We start from the raw sequence: 18,341 nt of genomic DNA, 5'->3' as shown, positions 1-18,341 counted from the left end.
TGTTAGCTTATACTTTAATATTATTATATTTAATATATTTACATAAAAACTTACACAAAGGAGAAAATACAAACATTAACAAACATTGAACATTAAGGGGGCGGGGAACTATATAAGGAAGGACATCATACAAGGGACGAATTAACTTGGGACATGTGAAAAGGATGTGGGAAGGGGAACCTTCATCCAGGCCACACTCACACAGTGAGTGGTCCCTGACCCTGATCTTAGCTAGGTGCACAGGTGTACTTGCATGCCCAAGGCGCAATCGACAAATAGTTGATATAATCCTCCGTTTAGCAAATTTTTGAGAAAAGAACCAAGGTCGCCTTGGGATATTGGGTTGGATAGTAGCATAAAATTTACCTTTCTGAGATTTTGATAATTCCCAGAACTCAGACCAAGACACATCCAAATGAGTTAATGCAAGTGACAACAGATCCTGGGCCGAAATAAAAAAGTTATCTAAATTTCCACACTGGATGGCTAATTTTGCGCAAGAGTCTGCAGATTCGTTCCCACTGATTCCAGAATGCCCTGGAATCCATGCCAAAGTAACATCCAATCCCTTTAGATAACATGAGTACAGTTCTTCACGAATCCTTAAAATAATTGAAGACCTTAATTTACTACGAAATGGATTTCCCTTTATCGCCAATATACAGCTTAATGAGTCGGTACATATGACAGTCAGTTTAAAGTCATGGGAGAGTGTGAACCGGATTGCTTCTAACAAAGCAACAGCCTCACCAGTAAACACAGATGAATCGGGAGGACATTTAAATTGTAATATAATTTTGTATTTTGGTATCCAGCATGCTGCACCAACACAGCTTTCCTTAGAAAGCTTTGATGCATCTGTAAAGATGAGGACATGGTTTGAAAAATTTTCATTTACTATGGCTTGAAATTTTGTGTTGGTGTCAACATCTCCCTTGATTAGGCCAAGATTAGTGATGACAGTAGGATGGTGTACTAGAGCCTTATAAGGCGTGCGGAATAAAGGATTAGATGGAAAAGATGACAAGGGATGAGAAAGAGAGGTAAATTTAAGGAAACTATTGAGCAAGTAAGGGAGAGGCCTGCCTCGAGGGATGAGGCCCGCTAAATCAGATAGCTTAGACCATAGGGGATGGGAAGAAAGCTGTAACATTTTACCAACAAACCGATCAGATAGGAATTGTCGACGGATAGGAAAAGGCGGATCTACACATTCCACCTGCAGTGCGTTGGTGGGGGACGACTTCATTGCACCTATAATAATTCTTAGGCATTTGTATTGAATTTTATTGAGTTTCTCAGTAGCAACTTTGTTAAAGGGGTCTAAAACAAATAATCCATAGTCAATGTGACTACGGATTATGGCATTGTACAGTAGTTTAAGAGTATATGGATGTGCACCCCACCACACACCAGACACCGCTCTCAAAGCATTGATGCCGCTTTCACATTTTTTACTGATATGTTCAGCATGAGCAATTCCGTTCAGTCTTTTATCAAGAACCATGCCTAAGAATTTAACATTTTCTGCTAATTGAATAGTATTATTACCGCAAACTATTTGGAAATCAGGAGTTACTCTCTTTTTGGTAAACACTACCGCCCGGCACTTTGCTACTGATAGTGCCAAGCCATGATTGGAGAGCCACTGGTTTAGATAGTGCAAAGCAGTATTTAAACGATAAGTTATGTCCTCCACAGATTTTGAGCTGTAGTAAAGGACGATGTCATCAGCATACTGAAGAATGTTACAAAAACTATTGACAGACAATTCGAGGTCATGGGTGTATACATTATACAGCAGAGGACTGAGAGCTGAATCTTGAGGCAAACCTTGCCAGACAAGTCTGGGAGGTATAGTAAGAAGTGGATGCTTTACAGATATTGATCTACCGGTCAGCAGATTACATATGAAATGAGTCATCCTTGGCGGAATACTCAGCTGATGCAATTTTTGCCTGAGTGCCGGAAGAAGAACATTGTCATATGCAGACGCAACATCTAGAAAAAAACCAACCAAATACTCTCCTTTGGCATATGCTCGTCGAATGTCTGTAGTAAAAACACTGAGACTATCTGTAGTACTTAACCCCTTTCTGAAGCCAAATTGAGAGGGTGCTAAGATATTTCTGCTTTCCACTGTCCACTCCAAACGATTTTTTAAAAGCCGTTCCATAATTTTTGATAAAGCAGATGCTAGGGCAATAGGTCTGTATGAATTAGGGTCAGAGGGACATTTTCCAGGTTTTAGGATGGGAATAACAATTTGGGATTTCCAGGATTCGGGAATGTTACCTGATTGAAAGATGTTGTTAATCAAATTTAAAAAATGTAGCTTAGACTTCTCATTTAGTCTAGCAATAAAAGAGTAAGAAACACAATCCTCGCCTGGGCTAGTGTCTCTCAAATCCGTTAAGACATTATTGAGTTCCTCAAATGAAAAACAAGCATCCATTTCATCCGAAGATTCAATCAGAGGGGATATAATTAAATCATGGGATGGAACAAAAGGAGGAGCCAGTTTGTTAGCAAAATCATTAAGCCACAAAGAGGGATTATTGGAATTGGGACTGGGAGCATTGTTAAGAGAACGACGAAATCTCTTAACATTAGTCCACACAAGGGAAGGAGGAGAACGGGGATCAAGGGATTCACAAAAATTGACCCATCCAAGTTTCTTCTTTTTCCCAATCATTCTTCTAAACTTCGCATCGTTACGTGCATACTCAATATAATTCTCCATAGTCATACAGACTGTGTACGACTCCTCAGCAGATGTTCGCCGAAGGACAGAATCAGAGCATTCCTGATCCCACCAGGGATTGAAATGCATCCAATTCTGAATGGAGTGTTTTTTTGGAATATGAGAGTCAGCTGCAGATACAATGGTAGAGATAAACCGATCATAGCAAAGAATGATATTCTCAAAATTACTAGACTCAGGAAGATTGTCAAGCATGCAATCCACAGAGTTAGCATACTTATTCCAGTTAGCTCTTTTAAGGTTAAATTTAGGCAGAGCATTAGGGATGGGAGCAAGAGGAAGTCTATGGTACAAGGAAAGTAGAATAGGGAAGTGGTCACTACCATGGGTGGAAGTAAGAACAGACCATGATAGCTGGGAGGCAAGAGAGGGGGACGATAGGGAAAGGTCAATAGCAGTCCTTGGATTCTGGTTAGGAAGATCCCTACGAGTCGGTGAGCCATCATTGAGAATGCATAGAGATACATCATCAATCATGTCTACCAACGAAGGAGAAACTCCGTCACAGTAATAACACCCCCACAAAGTGTGATGAGTGTTAAAATCTCCCAGGACTAGCACAGGACTAGGAAGCGAAGAGATAACAGACTTAAGCTCAAGGAAAAGAGAGGAAGAGGGATGAGGAATATAGACTGATAGGAAGGAGATATTGAAAGCCCTCACGGCAACAGCATTAATCTGTTGGCTATGAGGGGGGAGAGGAATTAGGGAGTAGGGTGAGGAGTGCTGGATAAGGATAGCACTGCCTCCATACCCATCATTTCTGTCCTCCCTTAAACAGGAGAACCCCGGCACCCTAAAACGGGAACCAGGGACCAACCATGTTTCCGAGAGGGCAACAATGGCAGGTTTGTGCAGAGAAATAATATGAAGTAATTCATGCTTTTTAGCACGAATACTACCACTATTCCACTGCAGAATGGACAACGGCGCCATTGTTGAGAGTATTAAGGATATTGAGTAGGTTAGAGGCAACGTTGGACGGTATAGGAAGTTCATTGGCTGTTGAGATTATGCTTATGAGGGTTTTAATTAAAGCAATCAACAGATCCTTACTAGATTCTGTTGAGCTGCCAACACCTTGATTAACACCTTCATTCAGAGCGCAGCCATTAGGAAGAGATGAGGAACAATTTGCAATTATGGATTGGTGAGCCTGTCTGTCATATCCCTTTGCTAAAGGAGCGCGGGGACGAGGAGTTTGGAAAACAGTCTTGCGGTAAGATTTGTAAGGAGTGACTGGGGCTAGGACTTTTTGTGGTTGGGAGTATGAGTAAGTAGGAGGGGAAAATAGTTGTTTTGAGATATCCGCATAGGATCGTTGGACAGGAGGGAAACGAGAGGATGCCTCCATATAGGAAATACATTCCTGTGACATTGTAATTTTTATGGATTGTTGTCTTGCAAACTCAGGACAATCTTTGTCATTAGCAAAATGCTTGCTATCACAAAACAAACATACAGACATTTCTTTAGGTATGTCACATGTATCACCACAGTGAGCTTGGCCACACCTGTAGCACCTAGGCTGAGACCTACACTGTAATTTAACATGCCCGAATCTACAGCAATTTAAGCACTGGATGGTAGGATATTTATATGGTTCAACAGGTAGGGAAGAATGATATGAGAAGACCCTTTCTGGCAACACTTGTCCACATGTAATGTAACTACATGTGGACAAGTGTATGAATGAATGTAACTACAACCGACTGAGTATGGACCCATGTAGTCACACCCTCACTAACACACTTTCTGTTCAAACGTCTCGCTTTCAAAACCTGACCACATCCAGAGGGAAATTCCAAAGATTCAACCAATTCATCTAAAGAGAAGTCAACTGGGACCTCTCTTATAATTCCCATTCTTGAAATGTTGAAAGTTGGGATAATTGCCACATACTTACATAGACTAAGAATGGGGTTTGATAAAAAACAATTCGCTGCAGTAGCATTTGAGAATTGGACGCAAATTTTATTACGCCCAACATTTTTAACTCCATCCTTGGTAATATCAGTTATCTTATTTTTGTGTAAAAACTGACCAAATTTAATAGCTCTAATTGTTGTTCCAGCTGCAGGGTCAGGGGTTTCCCTTGACACATACACTAAGAAAGGGCCTTTGTCAGAATCAATATATGCTTTTGGGATATCAGATAGGGATGGATGGACATATAGGTTTTGGATAGAAGGTGTAGCGGTTGAGGGATCAAAAATAGTTTTTTTAATTAAATCATTTTCAGAAGTTGTGTCTCCACCTTGCCTTTTCCTGGAATATGATTGTATATCACCACCAGGATCAGGGGGATCAGGTGGACGATCAGGATCCATATTAAAACTAAATAATCTAACCTACCTTAAATAACACTAATCTAACAAATAAAACGACACAAACACTCACTACAACCCAACACCTTCTTAATATAGATCTTTTAACAACTTGCAACTATTTTCACTTTAAAATAATATACTAAAATAAGATACTCTCACTAACACGTGTGTCAACCATAACAAACGTCAGCGAAAAAACTGAAGGTGTCAATATCAAAATTTCATGTCTACGGTCTCTTGGAGCACAACTTTCAATGTAGTCAAAAGAAACGAGTATTTACACAACTATTAAATTTAGCACAAAGCGAGAACTTACAAAACAAGTTAACGAAAAATTCAAGAATCGTTACATTTCACACAAAAAAATATTACAAACTTATATTTTTAGTTTATTTCATACAAAATGATTGCCTATAAACAAACTGAGTGCCTATATAATGCCTGATCCACAAACTTAAGTTTGTCAACTTTTATAATTTGTAATGTCCGTAGACATACCTAAAATTACATAAGTCTCGATGGGCGAGTACTACTCGCACTCGACCCGTGTTTATTTTAATATACCACTACCTCGCTAGAGATTATTGACATCTCAGGGACGCTTAGAGATATCGAGTTGAAATTCAAACCATATAGGTACTGAGATCTATGGCTCCATGATTTCCGAAAAAATCGAATTTCTATATTTACCTACTTAAAAAAAGATACGGCCGCCGTTTATATATATAATAGACGCATATATATAATTGTATAGAATGGTGTGTTTCCTGACCTAATGAAATTTAGTAAAGTCATACCTATGTTTAAATCGGGTAGTACATAAGATCCCAATAATTTTCGACCCGTTTCTATACTACCATCGTTTAGCAAGATTTTTGAAAAAAATATTCTAAATCAAATACTTATTACTGCATTTTAATTTTAGTTCACATAATCTTATGCACGATAAACAGTATGGTTTTACTAAAGGACGTTCAACTACAGATGTGGGCATAGCTCTTATAAACAATATATATGACTTATATGAGGCTTGGGAGGGATCGCAGGATACTCTTGACATGTTCTGTGATTTGTCGAAAGCCTTTGATTGCGTCCAGCACTCAACATTGGTCATGAAGCTATACCACTACGGCATAAGAGGACGTGCACTCAATCTTCTGACCTCTTATTTTGCTGACAGAGTTCAGAGGGTTGATGTGAATGGCAAGAAATCTCCTAGTTCAATAACCGGCATGGGGGTCCAACAAGGGTCTATTCTTGGTCCTTTTCTCTTTTTAATATACATAAATGTAGTAGTTGAAAAGAACCATGAGATAGTATTGTTTGATGATGACATTTCTTTGATTTTTAAACGAAAAAGAGGACAAATCGTATATTACGATATAAAAACAATGCTTTCTCGAAAATAGTACATTGGTTCAGTCTTAATAACCTACTATTAAATAGTAAGAAAACTAAATGCATGATTTTTAGAACACCTAACATGAAAATTATTAAAGCCGATGAACAGTGGCGTAGCTAGGGTATTTGCTGCCCGGTGTGGCTTAGGGGACTTGATGCCCCTTTCCTTGGGATGATTTCTAAAAAAAAAACAGTGATCGTCGACTTTGATGCCCCTTTTCCTTTTGATGCCCGGTGCGACCCCACCGCTCGCACCCCCCTAGCTAGGCCTCTGCCGATGAACTCTTGAATAATGAACCCATAGATCCTGTCGATTCTACAGTATTTCTCGGTATCACAATAGACTCCAAATTAAAGAGGGCACCCCAGAGGTACATAATATTAACACTAGGAATAGGCTTAAACTTAGTGCACCTGTTACTCGATTGCATCGAATCCGTAATACTTTTATGGGACAATGTGTACGCTTTTACAATAGGATACCAGAAAACGTCAGAGAATTTTCTATATCACGATTTAATAAAATTGTTCGTGTGTTAAAGGTTATTACCAAATTAATGATTTTATAAATGACTAGTGGACCCGGACGCGGCTACGCCTGCTTGAACTAATATTTTCGCGTCGGTCACACTGTGCCACCCGTAGGCTAGGTCATTTCGAATCAGTGACATCTCCTTAATTATTTATTAGAATGTTATACAGTAAACTATAATTTCAATCAAGACAAAATGCTAAAAGTGACTATAATATTTATTTTCATAAGGATTAATATCAAAATGTCGCGGTAACGGTTGCGTAGCGACGCGACGGTTGTTACTAACATGGCAGAATAAATTGCATGTCAAATTATAAAGTACTTTAAAATATATTAGTTTATATGTGTAATGTAATGTTATATAGCCTATAGCACTTCTGAAGAATACAGCTTTCATACAAAACAAAAACTATGTAAATCGGACCAGTAGATCCAGAGATCTTAGCGTTCAAACAAACAAACTCTTCCGCTTTATAATATTAGTAAGTATAAGTATAGATAACACGCCTTGGGAATGAAATGCTCGCTCCAGTCTGTTTCAATGGTATCACAATGATACCAAACCGTACCAACCGTAAATAATTAAATAAGTATTTGTTCAACATTTTAAAAAAATACGTCCTGCCGAGTTTTTTGCGCCGGTTCTCCTTAGGTCTGAGGCACTAGCTTTTGTGAACGTTAAAAAAATAAATCTTGTAACTTTTTATTTTTGTATAAAAAAACGCGTAATTCTAGATTTTGAAGGAAATCAAAATTCATAGCATTCTAGGTCAATCGGAAGTACTTCCGATTCCCACCTAGATTGTAGCAGCTACCATCTACTGGTAGTATTAGTTCAGGAAAAAATCTAAAAACTAGATTTGTGGTTATATTCTAAAAAGTAATAGCTTTAAAAGGGGGCAAAATTTAGTTCAAGTGAGGTATCAGATGAAAGGCCTCTGGCGAAGCTAAGGTTGAAGCCTCGGTGGGCGAGCCAGATTCGCGCTTGTCCGGGTTTTAAGATATCTCGTACAAATAGATGTTTTTATATAACTACTTTCTAAAATTTAATTTAGTCTAAGGAAGGTCTACTCTGCCAGACAAAATATTGACATGTCCAATCAGTGCCTAAAATTCTAAAAATCAATAATATCACAAACCCTTACAAACCTAGCTAAACTACCCTACCTAAATGGATGACACCTAGCTGGTTTTGTCTTCATTTCTTTCGTCCACGTACATAACATATCTACTTCATGGAATACTATTGTCATTCCCCTTTTCCTGTTTTTAAAACTTTCAAGATCTTAATTTTTATCAAACCTTGTCTGTAAGAGATTGGTTGCAATTGCTTCAAGCATTTGCATACATGTTCTTATTATCTATACTAATATAATAAAGCGGAAGAGTTTGTTTGTTTGTTTGTTTGTTTGTTTGTTTGTTTGTTTGTTTGAACGCTAAGATCTCTGGATCTACTGGATCGATTTACTTTCTTTTTGTTTTGTATGAAAGCTGCATTCTTCAGAAGTGCTATAGGCTATATAACATTACATTACACATATATACTAATAAATTAAAATACTTTCTAATGTGACATGCAATTTATTCTGCCATGTTAATAACAATCGTCGTCGCTACGCGACCGCGTTCGTAACCGCGTCATTTTGATGTTCATCCTTATGAAAATAAATATAATAGTCACTTTTAGCATTTCATCTAGATTGAAATTATATTTCTATAGAAATTATATTCTTATATTTCAAGCAGGCGTAGCCGCGTCCGGGTCCTCTAGTTAAAAATAAAATTGCATAAAAACCAAATAGTAAGTAAAAAATGTATTATTTTTCCTTATAACTTAGTAATTGTAGAGACTAATTATGTAATGATATTACTATCAAAGCAGCAATAGGGACATTACGTTTCAATATACAAAAAAATATACGTACCTATTACATCTATACTAATATAATAAAGCGGAAGAGTTTGTTTGTTTGTTTGAACGCTAAGATCTCTGGATCTACTGGTCTGATTTTCATTGTTTTTGTTTTGTATGAAAGCTGCATTCTTCAGAAGTGCTATAGGCTATATAACATTACATTACACATATATACTAATATATTTTAAAGTACATTCTAATTTGACATGCAATTTATTCTGCCATGTTAATAACAACCGTCGTTGCTACGCGACCGCTACCGCGACGTTTTGATATTCATCCTTATGAAAATAAATATAATAGTCACTTTTAGCATTTTATCTAGATTGAAATTATAGTTTACTGTATAACATTCTAATAAATAATTAAGGAGATGTCACTGATTCCAAATGACCTAGCCACCTAGCGGGCGGCACAGTATGAGTATGACCGACGCGAACGGGCAGATGACGTTGATGGTTTTATAAATTTTCATAGATTTTCGAACATTATTTGTTGTTTATAATTAATTTAAAATACACTTTGATTCTCTTCTTATTTTATTTGATATTGCCCGCTAAAATTATCCTACTTAATAAAGAGAAATGTTTAGTTATTTCGTAGAGTCGATATCTATGTACGCACGTACGGAAAACTTTAGGTACTTTTTCTAATATTAAGAATACCTATCTTTTAGTTACTTTTAATCCTTTTGTTAGTTCATTTTAATAACTCAGATAATTTTTTCTAATAATGTGTATCTACTTATTATTCTTTTTGATGATTTAAGCTTATATTTTCTTACTAATTCTATTGAGAATTGAAAATAATTTCATGAATATATTTAATAAATATTCTTATAGTTGAAGCAGGCGTAGCCGCGTCCAGGTCCACTAGTTATATATATATATATCTTTTTAGAATTTTTTAAGTCTGGAATAAATCTTTAAAAATGTAAAAATGTTTTTATTTACTTCTTTTTCATGCTATTTGTATTTTTCTTTTCGTACTTGTCCATACCATCTAATGTTATACTAAAGTTTTAGGTTAGGTTAGGTTAGTTAGTTAGATTAGTTAGGAGGAAATGTTTTAGAGCAACATTGATTTTAAAGTTGCTTACCTATTTAGGTAAGTACGAAAATCTATAAATGAACAATAAAAAAATATAATATATTTTAATAAAACTTTATTGACACGTCGGATGCAGTATAAATGTCAGTCGCAAGTTTTCAACTAACGCCATCATCAATTATTGACACACAAAGTACACTTATGTTTTATAGTTATTATACTTATTTTACTTTGTATTGAATTACTACTAAGTGAAATAATAATGTTTAGTATTTTTTAAATATTGGCAACATTAAAAACATGAGAGCAACGGACATATTTGCTGCGAGTGAGTAATGGCTGGGTATTAGAACGGCCGTGACCAGTAAATGGTGTTTTATAGCTTCACGTTTCACGCTGTATCCCGCATGGAGCAGGGTATGCAGAGCGAACATACATGTGTGAAGTACGCCATTCTGTACTTACCGCTGAATTTTGGAGACTTTGCGTGTTAAGTGGCGGAGTTCAACGCGGCGCTTTGTTTCTTACCAGAGCGGAGAAATGAAAATATTAGGTAATTCGTACCCTCGAATGAGTATTCATACCACCTTTATAGTGACTACAGTCACACGCTACGCCTAATACTGAATGAGGTTTTTATTTATGTGGTAAATTACTGAACTTTGTTGCTCATATATATTTATAGCGTGATTTTTCTGTTCTGTAAAATGGACATGCGTATTTATAACACATATTGTTGGGAGACCAGCGATCTAAAGTGTAAGTACATGTAGTCAACATACATATTTCATATAACATTACTCAAGGAACATTGGTATATAGATCTGGTCCCCGCCCGTCTGTGCTCCGTCTGTGCGTCTAATCATTGCTTAGAATAAATTTTGCATTCCTCATTTGTAATCATCTCAAAATGTAACAATCATGTAAAAAAAAAATAACATGATTATTTACTTATATCTATTTTTTTAGGGAAACCTACAATATATAAATATTAATTTATAACACACAATTTTTTGACTCAAACCAATCACGTTTCCAAAAAGTAATTATAACATTATTGTAACCAAATTATACAAAATGTTTACATAAATTGTAACTTATGTATAGTAAGTAACTTTTGTAGTGTGGATATACAACATACATCGAGGATGATGCGATGGCCCAAAATTGCACATTTATAATATTAATAGGATTATTTTTTATTAATCAATAGATACGACAGTGTCCGCTTGGCACGCCCTCAGCGAGCCTGCTCCTTACGTATGTTCTTACATACATTTATAATATCACAGTTATATCAACGACAGGGCAGTACGTCCGCTATATGTGAGTATATTATGTAAAATAATGATAGAAGAAGCGTTTACAATAAAATAACGTTTATTAATTAATGTCTTACAGTAAACAATAGAACACGTGTGTCGCGCGGGCGCGGGAGGGGGAGGAGTGGGTGTCGCCGTACAAAAGGGGAGTCTCGCAGATATTCACATCGCGTTCCTGCAAAAAGACATAAGTAAAATCATATTCTGTTTTAAAATACCCGTAAGCGGGGACGGTTGAGGGTTCGATTTCCACCCAGGGAAATGTTTAGCGCTCCGTCCTCACTGACAACTAGGGATACAACGTGAAGCTAAGTTAAAAAATATATATTACTAGCAGACTTGGGCGGCTCGCCCGCTTGAACTTCTCGAATATTTATTAAATATATTTATGAAAATATTTTCAGTTTAGGGGTTGAATTCTAATAAACCATGAAACACGTGTTCAATGAAATATTTTTAAGAGTCAAATTTTCAAATTTTATAAAAATCGGTGACAATTTAAAGATTTTTCCATATAAACTATTAATCCCTGTTTCACCCCCTCAGGGGTAAAATTTTTCAAAATCCCTTAGTGGGTGTTCACATTGCTAAAACAAACATATATCCAAATTTCACCTTCCTACCATCAGCAGTTACGGCTGTACGCGGGTCTATTCCTCAATCAGTGGGAACATCTATATATATAAAATCGAAAGGTCACTCACTCATCACGAAATCTCAGAAACTACATGTGCTAGGAATCTTAAATTTAGGTTTAGATTTTAGATTTACGTAGGTGCTCGCTAAGACGGGAATTTGTAATATTCGACTTCTAAGGGGCTGTTTTTGGGGTTGAAAGTTTGTATGAAACTTCGTTACTACAAAAGCTAGGAGTCTCAAATTTTGCATGGTCGTCACTCATAGGACGTAAGTACTCATGGAGACAGAAATTAATAATAACGTAGTTCACGCGGGCAATGCCGCGGGCGGGCCGCTAGTATATATATATACGTGTAAAAAACTTTAATTTTTATATATATATACACGTTTGTTTATTCATCTATGCATAAAAACTATCAATATTTGTGCTTTATTGACTAATTGTTGTCATAGTATGTCAGGAGTAAGTCTGATTTTATTATACTAGGATTATTGTAATTTAAAAAAAGTTTCAAAGTAAATTAAGTGGAATATAATAAGACTAGTGGGCGCACGCAGCTTCGCCTGCTTACTTGGACCCTTAGGGGTGATTTCTAATAAACCATGAAACATGTGTTCAATGAAATATTTTTTACAGTCTCAATTTCAAATTTTATAAAAATCGGTGGCGATTTAAATATTTTTCCATACAAATTTTGAACCCCTTATTTGTACCCTTAGGGGTGAATTCTAGAAAACTATGAAATACATGTTCAATTAAATATTTTTAAGAGTCTAAATTTAAAAAATTATAATAATCAGTGGCGTTTTAAAGATTTTTCCATACAAACTTTCAACCCCTTATTTGCACCCTTAGGAGAAGAATTCTAGAAAACCATAAAATATGTGTTCAATTAAATACTTTTAAGAGTCTGAATTTCAAATTTTATAAAAATTGGTGCCGATTTAAAAAAAATTCTATACAAACTTTCAACCCCTTATTTGCACCCTTAGGGGGAGAATTCTAGAAAACGATGTAACACGTGTTCAATTAAATACTTTTAAAAATCTAAATTTCAAATTTTATAAAAATCGGTTAATTATCGGTTATAAAATTTTTTTTCCATACAAACTTTGAACTCCTATTTCACCCCTTTAGGGATAAAATTTTTCAAATTCCCTTCTTAGTGGATGTCCAGATTACGAAAGTAAACATCTGTCCAAATTTCACGTTCCTACCATCAGCGGTTACGGCTGTGCGTGCGTCTTACCTCAGTCAGTGAGGACAAGTCCTTTTATATATATAGATTACAATAAATTAATGAATTAATTGTATTAATTACTTTATTTTGATTATGGCCAATCAATTTCATCATTTATATACCTAAATAAAATGTTGTGTTTTATTGAATAAGAATACTATGGTAACGCAAGAGAACTATCATGCAGATCATCCGCAGTTTTAAAATATCCCGAAAACTGTAATGAAAATATCTAGGCTAATGTTAAAAACATTTTGTAATGCAACAAATTTCTCAGATATTTATTTTTAATTTTCCTCTTCATTCACATCAAAAGGAGTACCTTTAAAATTGATTGACTCATAAGTGATTGATTACCTGGGCATGGCGCACATCTCGCAGGCGTCGAGCGCGGCCGCGTTATGGAAGGTGCAGAGCGGGCACGTCCAGAGCGCGGCCGGACCGGGGGGCGCGCCGGGAGGCGTGCCGGAGGAGGGCGCCGGCTCGGCCTCGTCAGCGGCGCGAGCCAGGCGCAGAAGCGTGGCGGCGTGCGGCGTGGTGCACCAAGCGGCGGCTGCGGCGGCATCGCGCTCGCGCACGGCGTCCAGCAGCGGCGCCAGCTGTTCCAGCGACAGCGGCAGCGCCTCGTTGGTGGCGAGGTATAGCAGCACGTGGAAGTCGGAGGCGGCATCCAGGAAGCTCGCGTGGCGCTGCACGTGGCGGTGCAGCGTGCGCAGCGACTGCACGTGCTGCGGCAGTGCACGGTGCGCGGGCGGGAAGGCGGCGGCGGGCTCGAAGGTAGGCTGGGCGGAGTCGGGTGCCACACCGCACGGCACGTCTACCAGCAGGTAGGCCACGGGCAGCCGCTTCGCCGAGACGTTCACCTCGTTGCCGTACGCGTCACGCTCCTGGAAATATTTCAATGTACTATATAAGGGTTTCATAAACTATGGGTCGCGACCGCGGTCGCGTAGCAAAATTCTGGGGTCGCGAGAGATTTTAATGTCAAATATTTATATATACCATTTTATAACATCACTAGAGTTGGCGGATTTTTTTATGTTTCAAAACGAATTCTAAAACTATATATTTTCATATGTATATTGTTGCCTAATAAATAAATCATCAAAAAATATTAATTTATTTTTCTTTTATATTTGTACTAGCAGACGCGCGCAGCTTCGCTTGCGTATTTAGGGGTGAATTCTAATAACCCATGAAACATGTATTCGATGAAATATTTTTAAGAGTCTAAATTTCAAATTTTATAAAAATTGGTAACGATTTAAAGATTGTTCCATACAAACTTTCAACCCTTTATTTGCACCCTTAGGGGGTAAATTCTAGAAAACCATGAAACACATGTTCAATTAAATATTTTTAAGAGTCTAAATTTCAAATTTTATAAAAATCGGTGGTGATTTAAAGATTTTTCCATACAAACTTTCAACCCCTTATTTGCACCCTTAGGGGGTGAATTCTAGAAAACCATGAAACATGTGTTCAATTAAATACGTTTAAGAGTCTGAATTTCAAATTTTTATAAAAATTGGTGACGATTTAAAAAAAAATCTATACAAAATTTTAACCCCTTAGTTGCACCCTTAGGGGGAGAATTCTAGAAAACGATGAAATACGTATTCAATTAAATACTTTTAAAAATGTAAATTTCAAGTTTTATAAAAATCGGTGCTGATTTAATTTTTTTTCCATACAAACTTTGAACCCCTATTTCACCCCTTTAGGATTAAAATTTTTCAAAATCCCTTCTTAGTGGATGTCCAGATTATGAAAGTAAACATCTGTCCAAATTTCACGTTTCTACACTCAGCGGTTACGGCTGTGCGTGCGTCTTACCTCAGTCAGTGAGGACAAGTCCTTTTATATATATAGATAGAGGGTCGTTAAGAAACTCGCAATTATAAATGGGGTCGTAAATGACAAAAGTTTAAGAAGCCCTGTACTATATAAAAAATGACCATAACATACAAGTGGACTTATATTCATGCAGAAAATTCCTGGTTTATGGATCATAATGATCTGCAAAATCTTCCACAGATTGAACGCTGCCGTTAAATTACCCGATACCATTGCATACCATTTATTGAGTATGTCTAACTGTAACTTAACTACATGCGAAACATTTCATAAGTAAATGTTTGAATCAAACCTTGTAGTAGACATCTGGCACGAACTGCTGCGGTGAGCTGTCGCGGATGTAGGCGAGGTCGGGGGCGTCACGCGTGGGTAGCAGCACGCCATCGCGCACCAGCGCCTGGCACTGGCCCGACACCTGGTAGCCCTCTAGGTGCACGCGCCGCGCCGCGTCACCCGTGGCCACCACAGTCACCCATTTGCTGCCCAGGGCGCCCGCGGCCGCGGATCGGCACGCGCGTGGGTGGGCGTTCTGCAGCGCGCCCGCCGTGATGCACTCCTGCGCCGACAGGAAGTGCGAGTCCGCGCCGCGTAGGCACTGCACTTGGCCCGCGCCCGCCGCCAGCAGGTCCGTAAATAGCCAACCCACGCGACGCAGGCCCAGGCGCGCCGCCAGCGCGTCTACGGTGCGCGCGCGCGCGTCGGGCAGCAGGCGCAGGCGGTCACGCGCGCCCTCTTGCGGCGGCTCGTACAGCGCCGCCACGCGCGCGCGCACGCCCAGCGGCACATCGGCGTGGCGTTCGTAGCGGCCCAGTAGGTAGGCGGCGCGTTGGTGGCCCGTGGCGCGCCAGTAAGCCAGGAAGCGATCCACGGGCGCCGCGTGCTCCACCAACACGTTGTCCACGTGCCGGTAACGCTGCCGGTTGAGCGTCACGGCGCCGGGTTGGCACGTCGAGCAGATGCCGCGTGGCCACGGCGGATGTTCTTTGCAACCTACACACATAATACACCCGATGCACTACTAAACTGTATGCAATTGTAGTGGCTATGTATGAGTAAGCATAATGAAAAATATTGTAAGTTAGCATCACCAGTCCGCAGCAAGCCATGTAGCCGGGATGCTAATGATGATAATATAAACATACCAATAGGCTCAGTGGTTTCATTTAACACATGTACTGGGGTCCTCACACAATAAAACATTAATAACCTAATTTTTTTGAAAAAAATGACTATTCAATTAATAACACTAAACATACTACATGTAAATAATATGAAAAAAATCTTTGTTTGTCAAATATTCCTCTATTACTATTGCTTGGACTTATACACTCATAAAAAGGCATTTTTAATCAAGATTTAAGTGTTACACAGCTTAATCTATTGTATAATATGTTTATAGTCTAGTAATAATAACCGGAATTAGATAAGCAGATTGACATAGTAGATCAGATAAGGGCTCATTCAATTAATCAGAGTATTGTTATGTGATACTGTATTGTATAGAATATATGAAATCATCAAGAGAATTAGTAATGGAAGAATGGCAAAAAAGATTTATGAAGGGAGAAGCAGAGTGGGACCTCTGTTGACCTTCGAAAACACAGTATTGATGAGACTAAAGGCCCAAGAGGGCCATGTATTAAGAATATGTTCTGTTCTCTCTGACCAAAAACGTCTCTCAGCAAAAGTGAAAAGTTAATAAAAGTTATCAAATATATTAGGTCCACCTGGTTTTATTTTAAATGAGAGTTCTTCCAGTGTGACGAACTTGCCAGTTGTCATCTTACGTAAATATGCATGAAACGACATATGTTTGATGTTATGTTCCTTGAGGTAGTCCTCGTCCCACGGCTCCAACGGGGAGCAGTGCACACACCGACCATTGGCATTGTGGTTACATCTACAAATAAAATATTATGTACTTTTATAATATTTTTCAATGCATATTAATGCAACTTAATAACTTATTAAATTGATAAAGAAGTTTCAAATTTTAAAATCAACAATCCCAATAATTAAAAACCTGAATCTTGAATCTGAAGACACTGTCAAGATAAAAAATACAACTCTGAGCTAAATGGAAAGGCAAAACATATTTCCTGTGTTTGTCAATTTATCTTATAAGACTAAAAATATAAAATTCATCAAGAGAACTACATGCAGTTTTTGTAAGTATGTATAAAAAAAGGTGCTAATATTTTCTTTTATTGTTTATAATAAATTTTATAATTATGTTATTAAAATAATTTCCTTACAATTTTTCATCTCGCTGTCTCTCTATTTTCCCTGAAAGGCCATACAGTTCAATGTCCACTTCATCTTCTTCTAGATTATTTATGTCTATGGACGGGAGCACTGGTGCTTCTGAGGCTTCATCAGCTATTATAGATTCTTCGTGGGATTTGGCATTCGTCTAATATAAACAAAGCAATTACTAATTATTTAATACCAGTAACAATTTAATTTAATTATATTGAATGTTCAGGGTTGTAATACCTCAACACTGGTTGAAGGCTGATCAAAGAGAACTGCACCATTGACAGGAGTCAAGTAGATCATATCTCCGTGTTGCAAGCCATATTCTCGGAGCTGTCTCGATTTGCTCGAAGCAATCTCTTCTTTTTTAGCGCGATCTTTAAATAACGCAAATCCAAATGTGTTCAAATGTAAACTGGCATAGACGCGCTCAAATAATCGTGACGTGACGTCGGTGTCCAGAACCTCGACCCGAGCTGTGCCTTCTGACGACTGCACTCGTAGCATCTAACAGTATAAGAAAATCATATCTAAGTTATTAGTGACAACAAACGTTGCTATCAAATATGCCAAGTCATCGTTACTGTTTTAGCTCTTACACGCTTGTAAAAGCCACAGTTAACAATTTAAATAATAATAAATATTTAGCATTCCTGACAGTGTTTATAAGTATAAAATTTTTGTGAATATGTTATAAAAATTCAAAATTTTGTTGACATATAATATTTGAAGGAATCTTAGGATTACTGCCTTTGCCTTTCTTCTAAGACTAGGATTGTTTTATTGAAACTAGAAATAGTTTATGGTAGTCACGCTATAATTCAAAGATATCCCTTTACCATTTTTTTGGATCCAGACATATTTTAATAATATAAAAGCAACTACACACAACTACACTGACATGATATTTTTTACAAATTGACAATGACATGACACAAGTAACAACTAACGTTCTTAAACAGTCCTATTTGACGCTGTATATCATGAGTCATCAATATCATTTTTTTGATTTAATATTATACCACGCCGTC

General features: G+C 37.6%; 1 protein-coding gene across 1 annotated transcript; it reads right to left on the bottom strand.

The window, feature by feature from the left end:
* Positions 1-10,093: 10,093 nt before the first annotated feature.
* On the bottom strand, positions 10,094-18,302 carry Npl4 (nuclear protein localization 4). Its single transcript, XM_085198125.1, has 7 exons — positions 18,150-18,302; positions 17,551-17,817; positions 17,310-17,467; positions 16,782-16,954; positions 15,347-16,044; positions 13,555-14,084; positions 10,094-11,492 (listed from the first exon to the last, which is right to left on the bottom strand). Exons 1-7 carry the CDS (start codon positions 18,168-18,170, stop codon positions 11,480-11,482), a joined length of 1,860 nt encoding a protein of 619 aa, XP_085054251.1. The 5' UTR covers positions 18,171-18,302; the 3' UTR covers positions 10,094-11,479.
* Between the last annotated feature and the right edge of the window lie 39 nt (positions 18,303-18,341).

This window comes from Heliconius melpomene, chromosome 15, assembly GCF_056956725.1.
Source record: "Heliconius melpomene rosina isolate 202511_hmr_F chromosome 15, ASM5695672v1, whole genome shotgun sequence".
NCBI lineage: Eukaryota > Metazoa > Arthropoda > Insecta > Lepidoptera > Nymphalidae > Heliconius > Heliconius melpomene.
This window is presented reverse-complemented; position numbering and strand designations above follow the sequence as displayed.

Coding starts and splice junctions, on each gene's coding strand:
- Npl4 (XM_085198125.1), bottom strand. CDS start 18,170: ATGTCTGGATCCAAAAAAATG. Junction 17,818..18,149: donor TGTCTGGATCCAAAAAAATG/GTAAAGGGATAT, acceptor TTATACTGTTAG/ATGCTACGAGTGCAGTCGTC. Junction 16,955..17,309: donor AGACAGCGAGATGAAAAATT/GTAAGGAAATTA, acceptor TTTTATTTGTAG/ATGTAACCACAATGCCAATG.